Source organism: Sabethes cyaneus, chromosome 3 (assembly GCF_943734655.1).
Source record: "Sabethes cyaneus chromosome 3, idSabCyanKW18_F2, whole genome shotgun sequence".
Lineage (NCBI taxonomy): Eukaryota > Metazoa > Arthropoda > Insecta > Diptera > Culicidae > Sabethes > Sabethes cyaneus.
In genome coordinates this window covers 186,620,571-186,645,031 of record NC_071355.1, presented here as the reverse complement: position 1 = coordinate 186,645,031, position 24,461 = coordinate 186,620,571, and the positions used below count along the sequence as shown (strand labels likewise).

Here is a 24,461-nt window from a genome sequence, read left to right as displayed (position 1 = left end):
TACTCGTAACTATTTACTCACAAAACTATTGTTTATTCTTTATTCTATAAACTCACTGTGCATTTCCTTTTCACGTTGTCGGCCGACTAATTGACATGATGATACTGAATTCTCAATGGGGCGACGGTAAGCGCCGCTCTGCATCCGGCTTTTGGCTTGAACGCACGTAATCTGGAAGGCGGGGATTGCCTGCAGAATCGGTATATATGATGTGTCCGGTTGCTTATCTGTGGCCACGTGTGCTGTGTAGGACGAGACCTTTGTAACGAAGATTTTCTTTTTTGCCAAAATTGGCATTTATCAAAGTATTACGAAAGTTGCGCTGTTAACCAATTTAGTAGGGATGGGAACTATCATTAAACATCGTTACTGATAACTATCAGTAGTTTCAGTACGTTACTGATAACTATCAGTAAATATCAGTAATTTTACCCATCACGGCATTGTAGCAAAAAAAAATAGGAAATTGTAATACAGATCTTGCAGAAATGTTGAGGGTACATCGTGTCCTTGCATCACATCTTTATTGATTTCAAAGCAACATGCGATACAATCCATCGAGACCAGCTATGGCACATTATGCATGAAACCGGTTTTCCGGATAAACTGTCGCGACTAATCAGAGCTACATTAGGACGAGTAATGTGCTTCGGACGTCTCGGGGACACACTCGAGTCCCTTCGAGACGCGGCGCGGGTTGGAACAAGGTGACAGCTTATCCAGTATACTGTTCAACATCACTCTTGAGGCGGTGTTCCGACCAGCGGGTATCGAAACGAGAGGCATGATTTGCATCAAAGGTAGATGTATATAAATCACGACAAACTTTTACTGCTTGAGAATCCCAGAGACTCTCATCTACATCTGACGAAAGTCGGTAGGCTACGGTGGGCCGGGCACGTCGTAAGGATGCCGGACGGCAGAGCAACGACGACAGTTCTTTTCAGCAGCCCCACCGGCACCGGAAACACGAAGACTCAACATGCAAGATGGCTTGACCAAGTCGAAAGTGATTTATGACTTTTGAAACGAACGTTAAATTTGTGACGAATGACCCTAGATCGAGTTAAATAGAAACGACCGCATGAAACAGCACGAGCCACCCCGGCTCGAAGCTGCTGACTACAACGACTACATATTGTGTCACTCTCGTTTATCGTACGCAACTACCGACCATTAACTTTAATCCAAATGATTTTTCTAACGGGACGACGTAACTGTATCAGTAAGCATCAATAATTGCGAAACCTTACTGATACTTAGTGATATTATTGCTTACTGATAGTTTTCCCATCCCTACAATTTAGCGGTTAGCGATTAGCGTAAGCTTCCGCTTAATTTTTGGTTACTTTAGCGGTTAGCGGTTATCGAAGCTAACGTTTTGAATTAGCGGATTAGCTGTTAGCGAAGCTAAAATTTCGATTAGCGGTGCCCACCTCTGCTCCTTTTCCAAAAAAGTTGGCGTCATGACCATGATAGAGTCACGCACAAGAAAAAAAGAAAAAGAAACATTGGTGGTGGCACACCACACTTGCCGCTAGCGATGAAAGCAACTGACTGCCGTTTCTGCCGCAGCGACCGAAAAGATTACTGCAGCATTCGTGCGCTAATTGCACGTCCGCCAGTTGCACGATCGTGCAATTAAAAAGCAGTTATCTGTCAAACTACACGTGGTTTCCTAGGTGGTTGCTACAATGGGGTGGTGTGGCTGTCAAACTACATACATTGTCCATGTCCCACTCATTGGTTTTGGTACTTTTAGTTCTGGTGCCTACTTAAAGGTTTATTCATTTCAAGACTACTGAAACTAATTAGAAAGCAGTTAAACACAGCCTTTTAGCTATAATTTAACGAATATTAGCTGTTATTTTCGGCACACTGGCTGGTTCCAAGTTGTCGCCGTCCATGGATGTTTAGTCCGCAAAATTTTGACAATTTCACACCCCTGGGTTGCTATAAACAAAAATGCAGCGCTGCCGGATAAATACTCTCTCTCTGCATTACGTAGATATAGTACAAGCAAAGTAATACAAATTTTGCTAGACTTTGACGAATATCTGCCATAAAATACAATATTTTTAAGTCCATACATGTCTCGAAATTTTCCACCTCATCCAATTATTCATTTTTCGCATCAAACCTTTAGTCTCTTTCCAAAAAACAGTGTGAGAGTGTAGGATCAAAAAAACTATTTAGCACCAACCAACAGTAAACGGCATCTTTCTACGTGAGAAGGCAAGTCTTCAGGATGTCAACAAGGGAGGTGTCGCAATGCTCCTCGGACAAATCCCCGTTGCACACATTCAAATCACTGGTTCCAGGTTAGCTGCTTTGAGAACCAAACAAGACTCACTTACTTACTTACTTTACCAGCCGAGAGCCGGGGTGGCTCTTACCGTATCAAGAATTCCTCTCCATTGTACTCGGTCCTGGGATACTCGTCGCCAATTCGTTGCGCGTCTCGACACACGCAAGTCGGCTTTAATCTGGTCGAGCCATCTAGCACGTTGGGCCCCTCTATTCCTGGTGCCGGTGGGACTCTTGAAGAGAACGGATTGCACTGCACAGTCGTCCAGCATTCTTGCGACGTGGCCGACCCACTGTGGTCTCCCAACTTTCGCCAGGTGTATGATGGGAATCTCTCCAAGCAGTGCCTGTAGCTCGTGATTCATACGTCTCCGCCACTCTCTGTAGAGTCCGTAGAGGACCACCGGTCTGATTAGCGTTTTGTACATCGTCAGCTTTGTGCGGCGGCGTATGCTCCCAGATCGAAGCATCTTGCGAAGGGAATAGTAGGCTCGATTTCCAGCTAGAATGCGTCGTTGGATCTCCTTACTCGTATTATTGTCGGCGGTGACCAGAGATCCCAAATATATATGAATTCGTAACCCCTTCCAGTGCATCACCATCAATAGTCACTGTCCGTGGAAGGCAAACGTTGCTTTCTCTGGAGCAGGGCCCGACAACGTCACCTTCAATTGCATAGCGTCACTTAACAATGAAGCAGTGAAGCTTCGGTTTCAACAGAAGCAGCATCGCTTTCGTTTCCAGTTGGCTTATGTCAGCGTCAGTGAAACGGGTTTCACTTCATCATGACTATCGGTTTTAACTTTTCATTTGTACTTTTCTATCAAATATTCAGAAGAAGGCCAGCAACTTTGAATGTAAATGAATTGAATTTGAGTTATATTTCTTGCAATGCAACGCATATTATAGTTAACCTAGTCAATGTCAACAAATCGTACCTGACTTTCTGCCGTCGTCAATTGAAACAGCCACCAACTTTAACTGAAGCTTGCTTGAAACTTTCTGTTCAACAAATGAAGCAAGTCACTTCATGTATGAAGCGAAGGTAAGAGAAAGTCAGTTTCATTTATTTGTTTCGACGATGCCGGGCCCTGCTCTGGTGTCTCTTCCTACCATATATTTGGTTTTCGACGCATTGATTTGTAACCCTGTCCTCCTAGCCTCCATTTTTAATCTGGCGTAGATTGCCTCCGCCGTTCCAAGGTTTCTAGTAGTAATGCCAAGATCGTCTGCGAAGGCAAGGAGTTGGCTACTCTTGCTGAAGATCGTTTCTCTCGTTTCGATTACACCTTCAATAGCGATATTGAATAACATACAGGACAGTTCATCCCCTTGCCGCAACCCTCTGCGCGATTCGAAAGGACTCGAGAATGTCCCTGAAACGCTCACGTAGTACATCACTCGCTCCAGAGTAGCTTTGATCAGCCGCGTCAGTTTGTCCGGAAAACCGTACTCGTGCATTATCTGCCATAGCTGTTCTCGTTCAACTGTATCGTATGCTGCCCTGAAATATACAAAAATATGAGGCGTGGGCACGTTGTACTCTCGACATTTCTGGAGGATTTGTAGGAGAGTAAAAGTATGATCCGTAGTAGTAGCACGAGCACCCATAAAGCTCACCTGATACTGCCCTATGAATTCTTTTTCTATTGGGGATAGACGACGCAACAAAATCTGGGAGAGCACCTTGTGGGCGGCGTTGACCAACGTGATGCCGCGGTAATTACAGCACTGTAGCCGGTCGCCCTTTTTGTAGATGGGACAGACTACACCTTCCATCCACTCCTCCGGTAGCTTCTCCTCCTCCCAAATCCTAGAAATTATCCAATGAAGTGCCGCTCCTGGCGGTTCTTGGCCATTTTTGTACAACTCTACCGGGAGTCGGTCCTTCCCGGCAGCTCTATTATTCTTCAGCTGACGGATTTCTCGCCGGATCTCTTCGAGATCGGGAGCCGGCACGCAGTTGTCGTTTGTAGGCACTCCGAGGTTAACTTCCATTGCGTCTCCTGCTGCTATATCGCCGTTGAGGTGCTCATCGAAATACTGCTTCCACCTGTCGACCACCTCGCGCTCGCTTGTGATTAGATCCCCTTCCTCATCCCTACACATGTCAGGTTTAGGTGTGTAGCCCTTACGAGTTTGGCTCCCTTTCTCGTAAAACTCGCGCGTGTCATTAGCCCGGAATAGTTGTTCCAGCTCCTAACGATCTCTGTCCTCCTTCTGGCGCTTTTTCCTCCTCAGGATCGTGGTCAAATCATTCCGTGTTCGTCGATACTTGGCCAAATTCTCTCTCGTGGATATGCTTAGATCATTTTTCCAAGCTCTTTTTTCCTCTCTATCGCTTGTTGGCATTCCCTGTCAAACCAATCGTTTCGTGCACTCGAGGTTTCCACTCTTAGCACCGCGGTTCCCAGATAACACGAGATCGTAATAGAAAGTTCACATTAAATCGTTTTCATGTCAATTTAACATTGGAGTTGCATAATGATTAGAGTATGTCAAAACAAAGTGAACAATAAGTTGTTTTGCAGTCGTGCGTGTCCTTATATACAACTTTAGTTGTATCTCAATCATATACTCAGGAGTATTAAGTTGCGTGTTATAAAAATCGCTGTATAAAAGGCAAGATATAATTAAAAATAATCGTCAAAATTTTCGCACGTATATTGCCTCCACTTTGGTACATGCTCTTATCTGACGTGAAATATAACTTTTTCGGTTAGATATGATGTCGTGTTTCTCAGTTGCAATCGAGATATACAAACCAAATGGTTTACTGGGTTGCGGCGTCGTTGACGACCGAGCATATCCTACTCCATCCGTTTTCGAGGGTCGAAGCATATAGCACCACAGGGGAAGGCAGAGCTTCATCCAGTACGCGCACGTAGTTTTTGGCGACTGGCGGGTTGTTTAACTGGCGAATGTTTAACCGAGGAGGGCGGCTTTGTCGCGTGCTCGATAGTTTCGAGCACACATGTACTGCTACTAGGTTATGGTCCGAGTTGATATCCGCACCCCGTAGGGAGCATACGTTGATGATGAGAACCTCGATGAGAATATGGTCGATTTGATTCGAAGTTCGTTGGTCAGATGATCTCCAGGTGGCTTTATGGATATCTTTGTCGGGAAAGAAAGTGCTTCTGACCACCAAGCCTCGGGAAGCTGCAAAGTTGATGCATCGCTGGCCGTTATCGTTCGTGTCGGTGTGCAGGCTATGGGTCCCGATCATCGGTCTATACATTGCTTCCCTGCCGACCTGGGCGTTCATATCTCCGATGACGATGTCCCTTGGTGTCCCGTGGTGAGCAGCTGTCGTACGTTGCCTCTAGCTGCATAGAACGCTTCCTTATCGTCGTCGGGTCTACCTTCGTGTGGGCAATGCTCGTTTATGATTGTGTAGTTGAAGAAACAGCCTTTTATCCTCAACACTAGGAAGCCCGTTCCCAGCTCGTTGGTCGCTCCACCGCTCTGGAAAAATTGGGCTTTGCCGCCACGAATCCTCAACACCTTCTCGCCTTTCCGACAGATCTCCTGCAATGTCACGATTTTAAGCTTTCGGGGTTCTAACTGATCCAGCAGCACCCTGTCGCCACCAACGAAATTTAGCGATCTGCAGTTCCAGGTACCAAGTTTCCATTCCATGTCCTTAATTTCGTCGCCGATGTCCATGCTGAATATTCCCAGTAAGATTTTCATGACTCTTTTTAGCTTTTAGGGTTTAGGTAGGTAGCCGTACCAAGACCTACTCTACCGAGTCTCGTGATGGGACTGCCATGTTGCAGTGCCGTGACACACTGTGCCTCCTTCCCTGTTGGTATACGACCTTAGTTTCCACCGCGGTTGGTTACCCGATCTCCGCTAAGGTTGCTCGTATTCCGGCTGGTGCCACGAGGAGGTACGGGTGGGAGTTGCTGGATAAGAGGCTAAGGTCCAATATGGGGTCTGTTTTACGCATTATCCAACCATTTACCAACCAGACCACACTACAACCAGGCTACAATTCGCTAATAGCGGACGAATTAGGGCGCAATACAACGATTAAGAAAGGGGGAATTCTAAAAGTTCCGACAGATCTTAAAGGTGAATCCGAGTTGCCGTGATACCTTGGAGATAATTGATTTACGATGTAGGTTGAACGACATTTTTTTGTGTCCTGCAAAACTCCAAGGTCATTAACTCAGTCCACTCTGCGTAACACTATACCATTGACATTTGTAACCAAAGAGAAATCGGGAACTATCGGGACGATTAGTTTCAGGTAATCGGCGTACACTAACCTACATCCCAGTAGGGATGGGAAAACTATCATTAATTACTGATAGTTATCAGTAAGCAATAATATCACTAAGTATCAGTAAGGTTTCGCAATTATTGATGCTTACTGATACAGTTACGTCGTCCCGTTAGAAAAATCATTTGGATTAAAGTTAATGGTCGGTAGTTGCGTACGATAAACGAGAGTGACACAATATGTCGTCGTTGTAGTCAGCAGCTTCGAGCCGGGGTGGCTCGTGCTGTTTCATGCGGTCGTTTCTATTTAACTCGATCTAGGGTCATTCGTCACAAATTTAACGTTCGTCTCAAAAGTCATAAATCACTTTCGACTTGGTCAAGCCATCTTGCATGTTGAGTCTTCGTGTTTCCGGTGCCGGTGGGGCTGCTGAAAAGAACTGTCGTCGTTGCTCTGCCGTCCGGCATCCTTACGACGTGCCCGGCCCACCGTAGCCTACCGACTTTCGTCAGATGTAGATGAGAGTCTCTGGGATTCTCAAGCAGTAAAAGTTTGTCGTGATTTATATACATCTACCTTTGATGCAAATCATGCCTCTCGTTTCGATACCCGCTGGTCGGAACACCGCCTCAAGAGTGATGTTGAACAGTATACTGGATAAGCTGTCACCTTGTTCCAACCCGCGCCGCGTCTCGAAGGGACTCGAGTGTGTCCCCGAGACGTGCGAAACACATTACTCGTCCTAATGTAGCTCTGATTAGTCGCGACAGTTTATCCGGAAAACCGGTTTCATGCATAATGTGCCATAGCTGGTCTCGATGGATTGTATCGCATGTTGCTTTGAAATCAATAAAGATGTGATGCAAGGACACGATGTACCCTCAACATTTCTGCAAGATCTGTCGGATGGTAAAAATCTGGTCGATAGTTACGCGAGACCCCAGGAAGTCCACCTGATAAATTACAATGTAAAGTTACAAAAAATAATGCCGGTATTACAATTTCCTATTTTTTTTTGCTACAATGCCGTGATGGGTAAAATTACTGATATTTACTGATAGTTATCAGTAACGTACTGAAACTACTGATAGTTATCAGTAACGATGTTTAATGATAGTTCCCATCCCTACATCCCAGTGATGTTAAAACTCGAAATCTCAAAACTCATCAAAAATCAAAATCAACTTGATCCTATGCAGAAAAAACTCACGCGTGAGTTTTTCTGTTTTCAAGGCAAGAAGCACAAAACTCACACATATTTCTTCCCGCTTGATCCTATTCTGCTTTGCTTCAACTGCTACCCGGAGCAATACACCTATACATACAAATTCGTTGTTGAACAGCATAGGCATTCTCTCGAGCGATACGTAACTGTGACTGAGCGTAAGAGAATGAATCTCTAAATAAATCGAAAAGTTAAACTAAAACATACATTTAAACTACTTGTTTATCTAATTCTTATTAGGCTTATTATTAGGAAAATGTCGATTTCCGTGAAGGAAAAATGCAATTTCTGCCAATTTGTTTGCCATCTTCATTCATGAATGTGTGCTAGCTTTTTTCGCAGCTGATTTTTTCTCTGGCGGTTATTTCTCTTTGGCACTCTGGTTCGTTGTATGAAATGCCAGCTGTGGAAGAAGTAAGCAAAATGCTCACAGCTGAATTTGGTTCACATCGCATAGCAACAGAGACATCGCATATAATAGCAAGAGAAATTTATATGTGAGCTCGGCGCTTCTGATCAAAGTTGAAATTTCTTGTGCTTGAAATCTCATTGAGTTTTTTGCTGCTATGGATTTTTCAACACTGCTACAGCCACTACCGAACAGTAATGCAATGTTGTTAAAAAAACAGCAATTAATGCAGTGGTCCCAAATTGCTGCCTTGAGGAACTCTAGACTAATTTATAAACACCGAAGAAACACTCGTTCGGAAGCATTTTTATGCGAACCCAAGTAACACGCAAAACAAGTTAGAAAATAATCTTTATGGAAAGTAGTCGTTTAAGAGTACTATAAACGTACTTTGAAAACATGCGTCGTTATTATTAAGGTTTTGAGATGTTTTGTGATAACATGAATTTATTTGACAGCTCATATCAAATGAATAATGTTTGTTTTTGTCAACATGTCAACACGAAGTTTTTATTATGTCTCCATTACTAAATTTAAACTACTGGAAGAACAAGTTGTTATGCTATAATAACGTTTTAAAATGGTATAAAATAACCTGATACATACTTCTTTCAATTGTTGTTTCATTAGACTTCAATTTTTTGCGCTTTTCTGGTAATAGAGAAGTTCTAATGTATGTAATGTTATACTATTCTATAACAACCTGTGTTTCTTGGGAAGCACTCTGCCACTGAGGTATGAACTGAACCATTCAACAATTTAACCATTTGTTGAGAAACCATGATGTACCACTCACTACTATTTTTAACAGTTGTGATGATGCAAAGAAACTGGTGATTCTATAATATTTCCTCTCATTGTGATGATCACCAGATTCAAATACCGGGAACTATAGTTTCCAAATGGTAGGGATTGATCAAAAATTAGGCATAGCAAATCCAAAACTAAGGCTGAAACACCTTCAGGCCCCGCAGGAAAAGAGCGCTTTAGTTTTTTGGCGGCAGTTACCACCATGTAAATAGTAATGGTAAACAAACTCAAATCCACCAAAACGGCCGGAACATGTGCAGTAGCAATTTCAGCAGTAAGAGGCAGTTTCATACGCAAAAACTGAGGCGAAAAATTTCGTGTTGATGTCAATCTCTTGAACGCGATGCCGAGTTGCCAATAGCCTCTGAACCCCCAACCTCCTATGGTAGCCTCCGAGCTCCACAACGCATTCGCAGTAGCCCTACGAGTTGTAGTACGCAACGAGGGTCCCAAATTCTCAATCCAGACAAGCACTATGTTTGCTTTAACAATCATGTAGTTGACGTGCGCCCCGTTTCCAGCTCGGTTTTTATCCACAACAGAACTCTTTCAAACTGTAGCTGTTCTACTACCAGAACTTGCGTGGACTCTGCAAAAAAATCAAAGATTTTTTATTCTACTGTCACACATTCCGACAACAGAATAAAACATCTTCAAAGTTATCGTGGTCAATGTCCTTTTGAGCATTGATGCGATCTATGTACCATCCAATTTTTTCCAAGCCATGTAGCCAAAAACAACGATTTCTCTAGGTTTTGTGTTCGAATCAATCTCAGGCGTTAAAATTAGATATGCGAATCAAAATCGTTTTTAGAATTCGGATGTCATATTAACACTTATATCTCTTTTTTTGCATATATACGTTAACAATGTAGTAATCAGTTTTTAAACCCCACCCTCAAACCTTTCTATTTAGTTTTCTTCTATTTAGTCACAAAAACGAAGTGCGGAATAAAGTTATTAATTTAGACAATGTTACAGTAAATCTAAATGTTCGTCGCAGTAGAGTTTCATGCAAAAAAATGCCACCTATAACTAGCCGAACAGATTTTTTATTTGACGTTGCCTATCACGGTGAAGGAAAATATAAAACATCAGTTTGGTATGCTCTGTAATGGAAATAGTACCACTCATCGCGCTGTACGAAATTGATTTTTTTAGAGTGCTAGCAAAATAGTTCACTTTCAAATACTTCAAACGCCCAATCAAATAAGCAAGCACAGAGTCTTGTAAATGTATTTCTAAATGGCACCGAAGAGTGTTGTAGTCCAGTCCAGGAAAATGCTAACAGGCAAAATAAACAACCCCTCTCGAATGATTGAACCGATGATGAGAGGAAACAACAGTAAATGCAACAGCAAAACGGAACCTTTCTGGAGGTCCTTTCGCTTGGCCAAGCAAAAATCATTTATTTACCAGCGAGCGTCGAGACATTAGGATGTAAAATAACAGACGGTTATCAAAGCGAAACCAAGCTTCAAAGGCACCCCGAGAAGGCGAAGACAACCGTAGTAGTAGTACCAGTTCCGTAGTCACTACTGACTGGTGCGCTGCAGAGCACACATTAAAACTTTTCAAAGAATCCTGCCAGCGAAAATCAATATGCTATTTTCGCTACGACGACGGCAGTTTTATATTACGTAGTATAGAAGGCGAAAGGTATTTTAGTTTGCAATGGAGATTCCACGATTATGGTGAATTTTGTTTTGGGGAATCTGAGAAGAATCTGTAGATTGAAAAAGACGAAACTTTTTCTTTCAATTCTACTTCCTTTTTGTTTTATTTTCGATAGGAAAGTGTTGATACCTTACTGCCAAGTTATATCAGTTCACGACAGACACTAATGAAATCGAAGATAACATATGCCTCTGTAAAAATTATAAATAATTCAAAAAATTGAAAGAGAAAATATCGATTTTTTCTGTAAAAAATCAAGCCAAATGAATACCGCAAAATACTTGCTTATCAAATCATTGGACGGTTTAAAATGATTTTAAAATACGAGAACCATAAAGATGGCACCGAAATTCAAAATCCTAAAATCGGTTCTGAATTCCAACTAGACACTTTTTTCCAAATTGTAAGTACTGGAAGGAATGATTTACATCTTTGAAAGCATTTTAATTCGGGTATTTTAGTTTATCTGCGTTAAAAACCGTAAATCTTCAGATCGATTTTCCGAACTCAAAAAACTTCTATTCCCTTTGAATTAGTTTCCAAGAGGAGTCAGCGAATGGCATAGAACTAGGCCTAGCCTACGTCCGTAGTAATTATCGCGTCACTCAAATCGAGGACAAGTTATTTTCAAAACAAAAACAAAATTCATTATAGCCATCAGCCATGCCATGGACAAGCAGCTTACAGTCGGTCACATGCCTCCCGATTTTTTCCCCAGCAAAACAAACAACGACTGTCCACTCGACACGGGCTGCCCCTGAGCCACTCAAACAATCTGAATATTTTAAATCTAGATCAACCGCTCACGTGCTTCGGCTATTCACAGTGAAAATTTCAAACGATATTCAACTACAATCCCTGCATGTAAATTTGTTTTTCCCTTTTTTTGCTCTATCAAATATTTTGTTTTTGCAAATCCATTCCAGAGGAGAATCCTGCCGCGATGCAGCGAGGTGGAACCATCGCCCAGCACTGTACCATCGCCGGCCGGTTACATCTGCTGCTGCTGCTGGCCCTAGCCGTGATCCTGTTTTCACGATACCGTCTGCCGAGCTGGCCATCGAACTCGTAGCAGCCAAAGCCCTGAATCCAGCCCCATCCAGCAGCAGAATTTGCGCTTTCGAAAAGCTCTGCTCCTGCTCTGCAGTGGGTGTCGGATGAAAAAACAAAAAAACACATACCCCGCTGCGTCCGCAAACCGCGCGTGTAAAATGTTGGTTGTTATTCGTGGATGATTTTATTGGTCGAACCATAAACAAAGTATCTCTCCTTGTGTATATATACATATACCGAACGAGCGAATGAATGAATGCGAATGAATTCTAGCGCAAATAGATGAGAGCAAAAAAAGTTAATCGAATTTTGAAGGGGCCGCAGCAAGTAGGGCACTATACGATGAAGCGAGGTGAGTTAAGGTTTATTTTTCTATCATCAGTACATATATAAAGTATTGACATACGGCAAACCAGACCGGGGCGAACGTAATCTGCGAATAATCTAGTCGGATGATGAGCACACGGTGTGAGCTGTAAAAAAAATTCTATTACACGCTCGACCGATCGGTTGTTACTTTTGCTTTTGGCTTAACTTTTAGTATAGAACTTGGAAGGTGGCGGAAAGTCGAAGATCCGACAGCTAGCTTGAAGATTAAAACAAAAGTGATAAGCAGTGTTGTCGGTCTGTAAAGAGCTTACTTCCATTTATTTTTCGAAAAAAAGTTGAACTCTGTTCAATTATTTTTCTATGACACTGCTTAAGCAGTGTTTAATAAATCCGATAATTTTATGAATTCAAAGTGTACAATCGGTTGACTTGTCTTCCATTTCTATTTTATATTTTCAGAATATCCACCCATCCACGGAGCTGAAATAATGTGATTTACATTCCGTATAACTTGTAAAGCAGAATTAGTGAAACGTAGTTCATTGCGAATTAGTAGTAAATTAAACACACAACACAACACACTGTAAATAGTTAGAAAGTAAGTTAAGGTATGAATCGATCAATGACGATACGGAACGTGTTGTTTTAAAATCAATAGACTTCGCGCAAAATAAAACAAAAACAAAATTTATTTCATTTAAGAGACCAAAACTCACTGTGAAAATGTTGAAATAAATAAAACCAAATATGTTTAAGTTGAAATGTACAGCTTTTGAATCATGCTTCTTCACCAATATCACCAGGCTCCTTCAATGTCAACGAAGTTTAATTTGGATGCACTTTTGCAGGATATTATGCAGATTTTGTTACTAGTTGACAAGTGTGGACCGAAGGTTTGAAGAATTTTATGAAATTCTTGGGTACGAACAATGCTGCAAAACGAGCATTTTCAACGTTTGCTCCACTAACAAACCCTACACACTCGTGAGCGCACAGTATCGTAGCGTCTACCTGCACAGCCCACTCACGAGGCAAACCAATGCCAACCGCTCGAGAGTTCGAGGCTGTATGAATATAGATTTAGCTTTACTTCTTCTTTTTTTCTTTATCTTATACTCTCGCTTACACACGCGGGTAAGAGTGCGGGCCCTTGCGTGCGATGCAGTTTCAACCGCTGGATTGCAATGACGAGTGTCAGCGTTGACCGACACTTGCAGAAACTCGTTACGGTGCATGCAAAAATAAGCAGGGGAGTCCGAAAGAGAATGCTAGTGATAAGTACTCCCTCGTTAGAACGAGAACGCGCGTGGAACAACGGAACAGAAAGTAGAACACCGACCTTTCAGAAGCATTTTTAGGGCTAGAAACACTAAGTCATCCTACGATGGCGGATCTATTTTTATTCTCGTCCTATCCAACACAAATTATTAAAAATATCAACATTTTTATGACACACAATGCAAAACTAGTTATTCCCTAATATTTTAGTTTGTTGTCTATCATAAGCGATCAATCAAAGTGAGCTGAGATCTATTAAAATGCTTTTATGAAAATAACTCACGCAAGGTTTTATCGTTATTCTACAGCCAGGAAAACTTGCCTGACCTGAAGAAATTTTGCAGAATAACATTTGCCATGTCGTCCTACACAAATACATTCGCGTTAGCTTCGTGAACATTGTTGTGATTTTTAGTTCGGACGATGAAAAATTTTGATGGACGGATTTTAAAACGGTACGACGAATTTAAGAGATAAAGTCAGTTGCGTAATTTCAATAATATGCTTTAATAATCGCTTTTTAGTGATTTCAAAGTTCACGGATCGAAAGGTAAGTGTGTTTTAGTCAAATCAGCACAAAAACTTTTCGAGTATTCATTAAATCCATGCAACAAATGAAGAAAATTTTACTTACTACGACCGGAATTAGAAGTAAACCCAACTTATCGCAAAAGTATCGGCCGATTGGATTGAAAACCGTAGATTTAATTTTTTTTAATTAAATTTCATAGAGAAAACGGGATACACGCCACAATTTGGCACCCCAATAGACTTTACGCTCTACGGAGATTGTAGAATTGGGAGAATAAAACAAAATTAGGCATTAGACTACCTAATAAAATGGGTGGCAGTAGTTTAGTGAGTAAAATATGCGGGTACCAACCGAAAGAGCATGGGTGCGAGTCCCACCTGCTCAACCGGTTATATTTTTGGTCTATAATCATTTCCAGTTCATTCAATTAATCAATCTTCACATCGAGCACTTCCACTCTTTTCCGCTTTTTTGACTGGTTTTACATTATTTTTAAACTTTTTCAGAGTCTTTCTAGACAGACTCGTTTTAGAATAGTTTATGATTTAACACTCATTTTATACTTATTAAAGAGTTTTCAAAAATATTTCTAAATTATCTTTCAACTATTAGCATTATTTTTATTTTTCAACTCTTTTATAACTTTTTTAGACTTTTCTAGACTTTTTTAAGCTCTAAACTATTCTTTTTTTAATTCTAAACTTTTTAAATCTCTTTTTGCAATCGTTCAAGACTTTTTGAGATTTGTTTTAGAATTTTTTAAACTCTGTTGGTACTCTTTTTGGAATTATAGGAATACTTTCAATCGGAGGAACGGAATGGCAGAAGAAAACTATGAAACAAAGGTTGATAGTATCTTCAAAGCGAGCAAGACGTGAAGGGAAAAGAATGAAAAAATAGGCAAGGACGCTGGAACTGACGCAACGCTTACTAAGTGTATATATCTTTCCTGAGATATGCCTATTTGAAGAAAAAATGCTTGTTTAAGAAAATCGAGTTTTCCGGTTGTAACTCTGGAATAAAAAAAAACGTGGTACCGTCGATTCGGGCGAAATTGATCAGTCGGGTGAAATTGATCACCGCGGACCAACGAGTAAAAAACTTATTATTCTACGTTTATACTGATTCATAAAGCTATATATGCACCCATTCATATAAAGATTGAGTTACAGATCAAAGTCACTTGGATTTCAACAAGACTGATCTTGTAAATGGCTTGATTTTTTAAAATTATCTATTTTGATCGAATCGCAATTTTCAACATGCCCGATAAAACTCTTTGTCGTTAACACAAATTTCATTGCAGCAGGAAGTTTTAATGGAACTAGTTCGGTTCTCTAATTATCTGGCTGTGCCTTGATAGTTTCCATGAATCAAATAATGCGATAGAAATTGTTTAATTTTACCTTTTACAAAATAAAACGATTGATAACATCATGAACTGAGACAACATAGATTTCTAGTTCGCTATGGCTGCGAAATGGAGCTGCCACCTGCGAAAGCTTGTTCTTTCTATGAAGCAGAATGGATATTTATAAAAGAGTGCAAAAGACAGACAATACTACGCACAAATTTTACAAACGATCCATATGGCAGTTGCAAGAGATCGGTTTGTGCTTACATAGCGAAATGCAACTACACATTCAAATTCACATTTCACATTCACATTCAACACGCATATATATAGCCATGTTGAAACAAAAAATCGCTAATACGATGCTAAAATTTGCTTAATATCTTTTTCATCGTTCATATTTATTTAGCAGCCGCATCATCCATGCTAATGTAGAGCTGTCTGTCTGATTTTTGTGCTAGTTGCTATACGCGACATTGTTGCCTACATGCAGGATGTTATGTTACCTATCTCGATTACGCCGGATTTTATACTGCACGCTAGCTTATTGCTGTCAGAGCATATGATTTGATAGCAATATCGTCTTGATTTCTACGTGATCAATTTCACCCGTTATTTGTGATTTTTCAATTTCACGATTACATTAAGTTTTATCTAAAATAAAACTATTTATGTACAATGTACATGATACAGTCGTGTAGCCAGCACTACAGTACTTATTTTAAAATTCAGTCATCTTCTTAAATATGTTTCTATTCAAAGATATTTAAAAAATACTCGAAAAAGTGATCAATTTCACCCGAATTCACGGTATGTAGTATAAATTTTGTTACTAACAAATACCGAATTATTGGCAAATAAGAGAAAGATATTTTCAAAATTTTATTAGAAATAAAACAATTTAAATTTCTTTAAATTTCTTTTAAAGTATCTGAAATTAAATTAAAAAGAAAACTTTCCAATTAAATTCTACTATTTATATTTATTCGTGACAGATACGTATTTCGCCTACGACTTGCAGCCTTCATCAGTGTCTGTTTACGAATATGTATCTGTCACGAATAAATAAAAATATCAGAATTTAATTGGAAAGTTTTCTTTTTTATTTAATTTCCAGGTTTCGTATTCTACTATGACGCTCCAAAAACTTCAGTTTTAAACTATTCCACGTTTTCTTTGCCTCCGGCTTAGACTCTTTCTTTGACCTTTATTCTGATTCTTTCTTCAACTCTTTCTGTGGCTCTATCTTCGACTCGTATCTCTAACTCTTTCTTTGACTCGTTGTTCAAGTCTTTCTTTGGCTAATTCTTAAACTCTTTCTTTGGCTCTTTCACTGACTCTTTCTTTGACTTTTTCTTTGACTCTTACTTTGATTCATTCTTCGACTATTTCTTTGACTCTTTCTTCAACTACTTCTTTAAGTCTTGCTTTGATTCTTCCTTTGACTCTTTTATTGATGTTTTCTTTGACTCTTTTTATGATCTTCTCCTTAACTTCTTGTTCACTTCTTTCTTCGACAGTTTCTTCAAGTCTTTCTTTGACTTGGTCTTCAACTCTTTCGTTGACTCTTCGATGTCTATTTCTTTATCTGTTTTTTTATCCTTCTTTGATTCTGTCTTTGATTCTTTTTTTGACTCTTTCTTTGACTCTTTCTTTGACTCTTTCTTTGACTCTTTCTTTGACTCTTTCTTTGACTCTTTCTTGGATTCTTTCTTTGACTTTTTCTTTGACTCTTTCTCTGACTGTTTCTTTGACTCTTTCGTTGAGTATTTCTTTAATTCTTTCTTTGGCTAATTTTTTAACTCTTTTTTTTTTGGCTCTTACGCTGACTCTTTCCTTGACTCTTACCTTGACTCTTTCTTTGACACTTTCTTAGGCTGTTTCTTTAAATATTTCATTGACTCTTTCTTTGGCTCTCTGACTCATTGTTTAACTCTTTCTGTGACTGTCTCTCTTATTTTATCTTTGGCTCCATATATAACTCTTTCTTTGACTCTTTCTTTAACTCTTTCTTAGACATTTTCTCTGGCTCTTTCTTTGACTCTTTCTATGACACTTTCATTAACGCTTTTTTTGACTCTTTATTTCACCTTCTCATTGACTCTTTCTGTGACTCTCTCTTTGGCTCTCTCAGTGACTCTTTGTTTGAATCTTTCTCTAACTCTTTCTTTGGCTCTTTTTTGATTCATTCTTTGGTTCTTTCATTGACTTTTTCTTTGGTACTTTCTCTGATTTTCTTTGAATCTCCTTTATTCTTTCTTTAACTCCTTTGTTTAACTCTCTCCTCAACTGTCTCTTTGACTGTAGTTTTGACTTATACTTTGATTCTTTCTTTGGCTTTCTCTTCGACTTTTTCATTGAGTCTTGCTGTGATTCTTTCGGTAATTCTTTCTTCGAATCTTTCTTTCACCCTTCTTTGACTCTTTCTTTACCTGTTTCTTTAATTCTTTCTTTGACTTTTTCGCTGATTCTTTCTTTGACTTTTTCGTTGATTCTCTCATTGAATCTTTCTTTAACTCTTTTTTGACTTTTGATTTGGCTATTTCTAGGCTCTTTCTTTCTTCGACTGTCTCTTTTACTCTATCTTTAACTTTATCTTTAACACTTTCTTTTACTTTGTCTTTGGCTCTTTCTTTGACTGTTCTTTAACTCTTTCTCTGACGCTTGCTGCGACTCTTTCTGCTACTTTTTTCATTACTTTAGCTAACATGTAAAAGCCGTTCACGTTCAGGTAGCTAGACAACCCGCAATTTTTCGAAGAATAAGTGCGTATGCTGGAAGTGCCCCGAAAATTTAAGTGCTTCAGCCTTGTAAGACGATATGTTTTTGAGACGGTAGTTCATTTACAATTGACGAAGGAGCGGTAGAAGAGAGCAATGAAAATTTGAGAGTGAAGATGAATGAGCGGAAAGATGAGAGAGGGGGAGGGGGCTATTAGTACCCGATCAAATGACAATAACAAATTTATAACAGGATGAGTTTTAAATAACAAAGTTTTTATAACAAAATTTCCTTCGCGTTTTGTTATAAACTTGGTCTCGTTAGTAGTTAAAATAACAAATTGTAACAATATCAACTCTAGGCATATCACAAATTTATGAAATTGTGATACAATTTGATCTACTTTATATCAAGATGTGTATTAAAAACCCGATTTAATCCACCTAGTGGTGAAAGGAACCTTTGTTATACGGTCTTACTTGCTATTTGAGATAGAAATCGACACGTCTTCGGAACATAATTCATCTATTGGTTATCGTTGCGTAGTGCGTTGGTTTACATAAAATTTTTGAAAATTGAAAAAGTTTACAAAATTTGAACAAAATAGGAACACTTTTAAATTTTGATAGATCCTTTTTTCATGAAATTGCGTAATAAGGATAAGTAAGTTGTTATTAATCTGAGTAAGTGCAAATAAAAGAAAGTTGTAAGAGGAAATCTTATCCTTTAGCATATACATTGTCTAGCAAAGGTCTAGTTTATAGGTTTTTGAACTATGCATAGTTTCCTGTAATGCCATTCTATTTAAATCACATCAATAGAGTTTTCTTGAATAATTTTCATCAATTTTTATTAACTCACGCTGTTGTATTTTATACAACACGTGTAGGTTTTTCAATGCCATATTGTTATAAAGTTACAAATCGTTGTTTAACTAACGTATATTCTTCAACAAACTTATTGTGAGCAAAATATCATAATTATTCAATGCATTAATAATTTAAATTGTTGGGAAAATTTATGGAGCAAAACTATCAGCAAATGTAAAATGTTTAAAATGTATCCGTCTGCTGGTAGTCGAGTAATTCGGAGTCAAAATTAGGGTATTCTTTATAATCAAAGTTCTACAGTTCCTAAACAAGCAAACATACAGGTATACTATTTTCAGCAAAGTTGTGTATTTTTACTATTTGTACAATTTTGTAGTACATGAAAAAGTCATACAACAATTACAAAAAGAGCAAAAATAGAAAAACTGATTTTACAAATTCATATACAATAAATAAGATATACCCAGTTTTCCCAGTCAAAACTCTAGCGCATACGTTTTCTTTGGTTTGGGGCTATTTTGCGCGCGAGTTACTGTGTTACAAAAGTTGGCGCGAGTGTTCGACGGTTAATATATTTTAACCGGTAAAACCAATTCTTATGAAATTTTGCATATATATTCGTAGTGTCAAAACCTCTTGTTTGATATTAAAATAATTGAAATTAGATAAATTATCTTGGTTAAAATCATTATAAATTATTGTTAATTTTGGTGTAGTGTATACGGTTGCTCATAACTTTCAAATTAAACGTCCAATCAAAAAACCATTCAATAGTGATCTATTAGGATATATTATCTTTCGAATGAGACTGATAGCGCATAAATCGGTTTGGCCATCTCTAAGAAACAGGCGATAATTATTACCTTGTCAAAACAGGTTTTTTAAGGCTAACTTTTAAACTACTTATTTGTTTTCAATTAAAAATTCCTGAACAATTTACCTTTAATAAGGGCTTTCATTTGATACTAAGATCGATGAAATCTGTTATGTAGTTTCGAAGAAACCCGTGTCACGTATTTTTCACATTTTTGCTTATAACTTTTAAACGAAACGTCGTATCACGAAGCAACTCAATAGTGATCTACTAGACAATAACATCTTTCAAAAAAAAGTAATAACGAACCATTCGGTTCAGCCATCTCTGAGAAACAGGCGATAGAAAAAATCATTACATACATACACACACACACACACATACACACACACAGACATTGCTCAAATCGTCGAACCCTATCGATTGGTATATGTGACTTGGCCCTCCGGGCCTCGGATCAATTTCGTGTTTTTCGACCAATTTTTAAACCTTTGTTATAGTATAACAAAGGTAAAACCAGAATTCTGCCCTGCTTTTTAACCAAAATGTAGCAAAACGTGATAGAAGTAACGGAACGAGATAGAACCTTTGTAAAACATTTTAGTGTCAAGTTTTTCTATTACATTTATAACAAACTATGATAAAAATATCAACTGGAGTTACAATTCTGTAACATTTATGTTAGAATCATCTGATCGGGTAGTTACTCTTAATAAGTAGTAGTTGTGACTCCTACCTTTTGTCCAATGCTGGAAGGTGCATGGGTGGAACCAAGCTATAATCTGAGATTATAACCGGATTCGAACCCACAACACCTGCCAGGGCATGTGGCTCGTTAGTACTAATGTACCTTTGAACCACAAAGACGCTGGACAAAAGGAGACTGCACAACCCCCTCTATAAAGGGGGTTCCGGTTATAATCTCAGATTATAGCTTGATTCGACCCATGCACCTTCCAACATGGGCTCTGAACCGTCTATTGTTTGCAGTCAAGTCGAGTAGTTAAATCGAGCAGTTAAGTCGAGTAGTCCAGTCAAGCAGTTGAATCGAGTAGTGTAGTCAAGCACTTGAGTCGAGCAGTCGAATCGAATGGTTTAGTCGAGCAGTCGGGTCAAGCGGTTCAGTCGAGCAGTTAAGGCGAACAGTTTTGTCGAGTAGTCCAATCGAGCAGTTAAGTCAAGCAGTTGAGTCGAGCAGTCGGGTTGAGTGGCTAAGTCGAGCAGTTAATTCGAGCGGTCTACTCGAGTTGTTGAATCAAGCTGTCAGTTGAGTCGAGCAATCAAAATGAGAAGTCTAGTCGAGCAGCTGAATCGAGCAATCGGGTTGAGCAGTTGAGTCAAGTAATCCAATCGAGCAGTGGAATCAAGCAGTTGAATCGAACAGTTGAGTCGAACTGTTGAGTTGTGCAGTCTAGACGAGCAGATCCAGTCAAGCAGTCGAATCTAACAGTTCAGTCGAGCAGTTCAATCGTGCAATTAAGTCGAGCAGTCGGGTCAAGTAGTAAGTCAAGCAAATGTGTCAAGCAGTCGAATCGAGTAGTTAAGTCGAGTAGTCCGCTTGAGCAGTTAAATCGAGCTGTTCAGTCAAGCAGTCAAGTCGATCTGCCCAATCAAGCAGTTGAGTCTTCGCAGTCGAATCGAACAGTTGAGTCGAGCAGTTCAGTTAAGCAGTCCAGTCAAACAATCAAATCGAGCAGTCCAACAGTCGACCAGTAAGGTGACTGAGAATACAACTCATTACTACGAAAGCATGACGAGCTGTCTTGGACCTGTTTTTAGTTACCGATAAGCCTCTTATGACGTCCTGTCAGAGACTTGGTTTTAGGTACAGACATAAGCCTCTTATATGAATGAAGATTATCTTAAATAAATGATAAATGGTTTACTTTTTTGGAAGAGTACTCAAGAACTTTGCAAAATAATTTTTGTTGTCAATAACTCAGATCATCAGTAATGGTGGAGACTGAAAAGTGTCGCATGCTTATTTAAAAGTTTTTAGATTACTTTTTACCCATCCTTTGGGGTTTAAGGGTTATTTTTGGCAGCAAAATATGACCACTGCAACCACTGTTACACAATTCCGCGGATCACCTAGCCTGGTAAAAAGTAACGAACTACGAACCTAGTAAGCTACCTAGTAACCTAGCTACCCTCAATGATCCTCTCTGACCTAATTTTCGGTTCTTTTCCCTTCACGTCTTATCCCGCTCTATTTATAGTACAACCAATACAAAGCGAAAACTTGACGCTACATTCCAACGGGATTTGGCCTTCTGCTTTTTAGTTCGAAAGAAAGAGTAATTTGGGACAAATTTAAATGTTTTGAGTTCAAATCTTGTACGTAGAAGTTTTTTTAGTCTAAAATTTAAAGGGACAAGAGGAACATGTTAGCTTAATTTTATCATTTCATTTTCAGCTCATTAAAATTGAAAGCCTAAAGTTCAAATTGAATTATAACAGTATCGATTCCCTATGAATAATATAAATTTAATTTTATATTATTTGCCTGTGAAAAACCACATTAGTTTTGCGTACTTTAAAGTACTACCTTTGATTTTAAAGTATTTCATTATTTGAAGCCGATTTTCAATTTGAAAATACAGGCATGGTAAGATAAATTATTACATATAAACATATAGTTGTTCTTAGAGCAGGAACCAGCTATTGCAAATGAATCCTTGAATGAAGAATAGTATAAAGCTACAGTAAAATATTCATCAACAGGTTTTTATAGCTAAAATCCTTTCTTTCCCTGAACACAGCCGTTCATTTGTGGTTCACTGCAAACTTCATCTATAAATTTACATTTTCGACCTAACCAACGAAAAACTTAATCAACTAAAACAATAAATACATCACACACACTGATCAATTTCTGCGGCCAGTGTTGGGCTAGCTTAATTAACCGAATTAGTTGGCAAATCAAATAGACGAATAGCGACAATTCCGAATCGTTGTTAAATTTAATTAGTGTCGGTAATCGTACAAACACTGCAACCTTTTTTGCCAGTTTTATCAACCTGCTGTTGCTGTTGAAAATATTTTGAAATTTACCGCTCACTCGATATTTCCAATCCAATTGTGGATTGTCAGCGAATCGGGGGGCTGAAATTCTAGATTTTATTTATTTTTTGCTACAGCGATTGAATATTTTTGCTGCGTATGCTTGCGGTACATATATGCGACATACCGGTCGGTGGGTGTGTACCAATCCCCAGAACGGAAGTTTTTCAAACTCACACGGCTCATCAATACATATTGACTGGGAGAAAATAACTTTTTTCCACCGCCCGGTTGAACTGAATTAGAAAAGGCCGGCATCTGCTTGGAAGAGACTCAATTTGCATAAAGCGAAATATTGTTTTCCGTTTCCAATTGAACTGCTTCATAGAATTGGTAAAAGTAAAGTAGGAGACTTTTCTGGTATTTACAGTTGCTTTGCGAAAGATTTTGAATCGCACAAAGGTAATTCCTAGAATTTTTATTCGCCTGAATTCTCCAGTGACTGTCCCCGTTTATGTACATATAATCATGGTTCTGATTGGAAAATCATCCGTTAGCTGTTTCATTTATTAACTGTACCTATTAGGATATAGTCTATTTGCCGGAATATTCAGGTCAATCTAACAAAAATCAAGAAGCATGTCACATTGAGTTGAAAACACTTTTTATTTCCGTCCCATGAAATTCAAAGTCTCTTTTCACAACTCAGCAGAATGTGATTCGATGTATCTCTAAAAAGTAAATCCTTTGGCATAAACATCAATCAAACTTGTCCCTCTGTTTTCATCGGTAGACTTTTTACATCAAACCGCTGGTATGACCGACAATTGCTGGATAAATGCAACAATTTTACTGACTCTTCTTAGGTCAGCACCGTATCTCGCAACCAACTGGTGATACGACTGATGTATTTTTATTGGGTTTTAAATTGCTGTCCTAAACATAAGCATACCATTCGCTTTCGGAGCTAGTCCTTCGATGGAAGCCGAATCCGCAAAGAAAAAAACAACGTCGTTTGAAATTTCCGACAGACCCCTCTTTAACAAGGGTAATTCAGTTAAGTATCGGCCGCCAAGTGTAAGACCGCGCTTTAATGGGGTCTGCCAAGAGGTAAATAAACTGCGCAAATATCAATAAATCTTTCCGCTAGATTGGACGGGTTTATTTACGAAACATGCCAAGCAGTTGGTATTTCTATCGCATTCGCCGGATTTTTGGCAACCAACGCTTTGCTTGAGATCTGATTAAATGAAGAGTTTTAGTGTAGCAGGTCGAATTCCTGTTGCATACTAAGCGAAATTGCTGAACAAACCAACTTAAATAAACTTCATTAATTACGCGATAATCTAGAACAAAGCAATTTATACCTGTTTGAAAAACGAAAATCAACTTTCAATTAATCTTTTATTTATTCACATCAGGGTAATCTTTTCGGTGGAACATTATTCCATGTACCTACCAAAACGAAAAACTTTTGGGTCGAACGTGCTTGAATTCAGATTAAAACAAACCTGTCTCGATTGTTATCTTAAGAAAACAATCCTGATTTTTTCTATACGTATAAAGAAATATGCTCGCAAATAAAAAACATTTCCAAAATTGATTTTTAAGAAATTGCGCATAGGAAGACGTGAATAGCTTAATAAATGCTATGGGTGAGAAGCCATTTTTGACCCATTTTCATTAAATTTTTCCCTACCAAGAAAGGGTCTCGATTTTGGCAGGGTTTCGATTTTGGCATCCTTGCCAATATGCAACATATGGAGGTTGAATGCCCTTGGTACAGAATATCGCTTATCCCAGCATCAGAACGTGCCTCGCGGAATATATCATGTCGGCAACGATACATTGTGCTACCGTCGCGATAAATGAAAATAGACTCAGAAG

At 38.9% G+C, this 24,461-nt stretch overlaps 2 protein-coding genes across 2 annotated transcripts in view; one reads left to right on the top strand and one right to left on the bottom strand.

The window, feature by feature from the left end:
- Positions 1-11,731, top strand: part of LOC128740495 (zwei Ig domain protein zig-8-like) — a 33,773-nt gene extending 22,042 nt beyond the window's left edge. The window contains exon 8 of the mRNA XM_053836037.1: positions 11,586-11,731. Coding sequence (XP_053692012.1) covers positions 11,586-11,731 — 146 coding nt within the window. The remainder of the gene's footprint in view (positions 1-11,585) is intronic.
- The window catches only part of LOC128741600 (facilitated trehalose transporter Tret1-like), a 546,799-nt gene that overhangs the window by 278,975 nt on the left and 243,363 nt on the right, over positions 1-24,461 (bottom strand). The gene's annotated exons all lie outside the window — the stretch shown is intronic.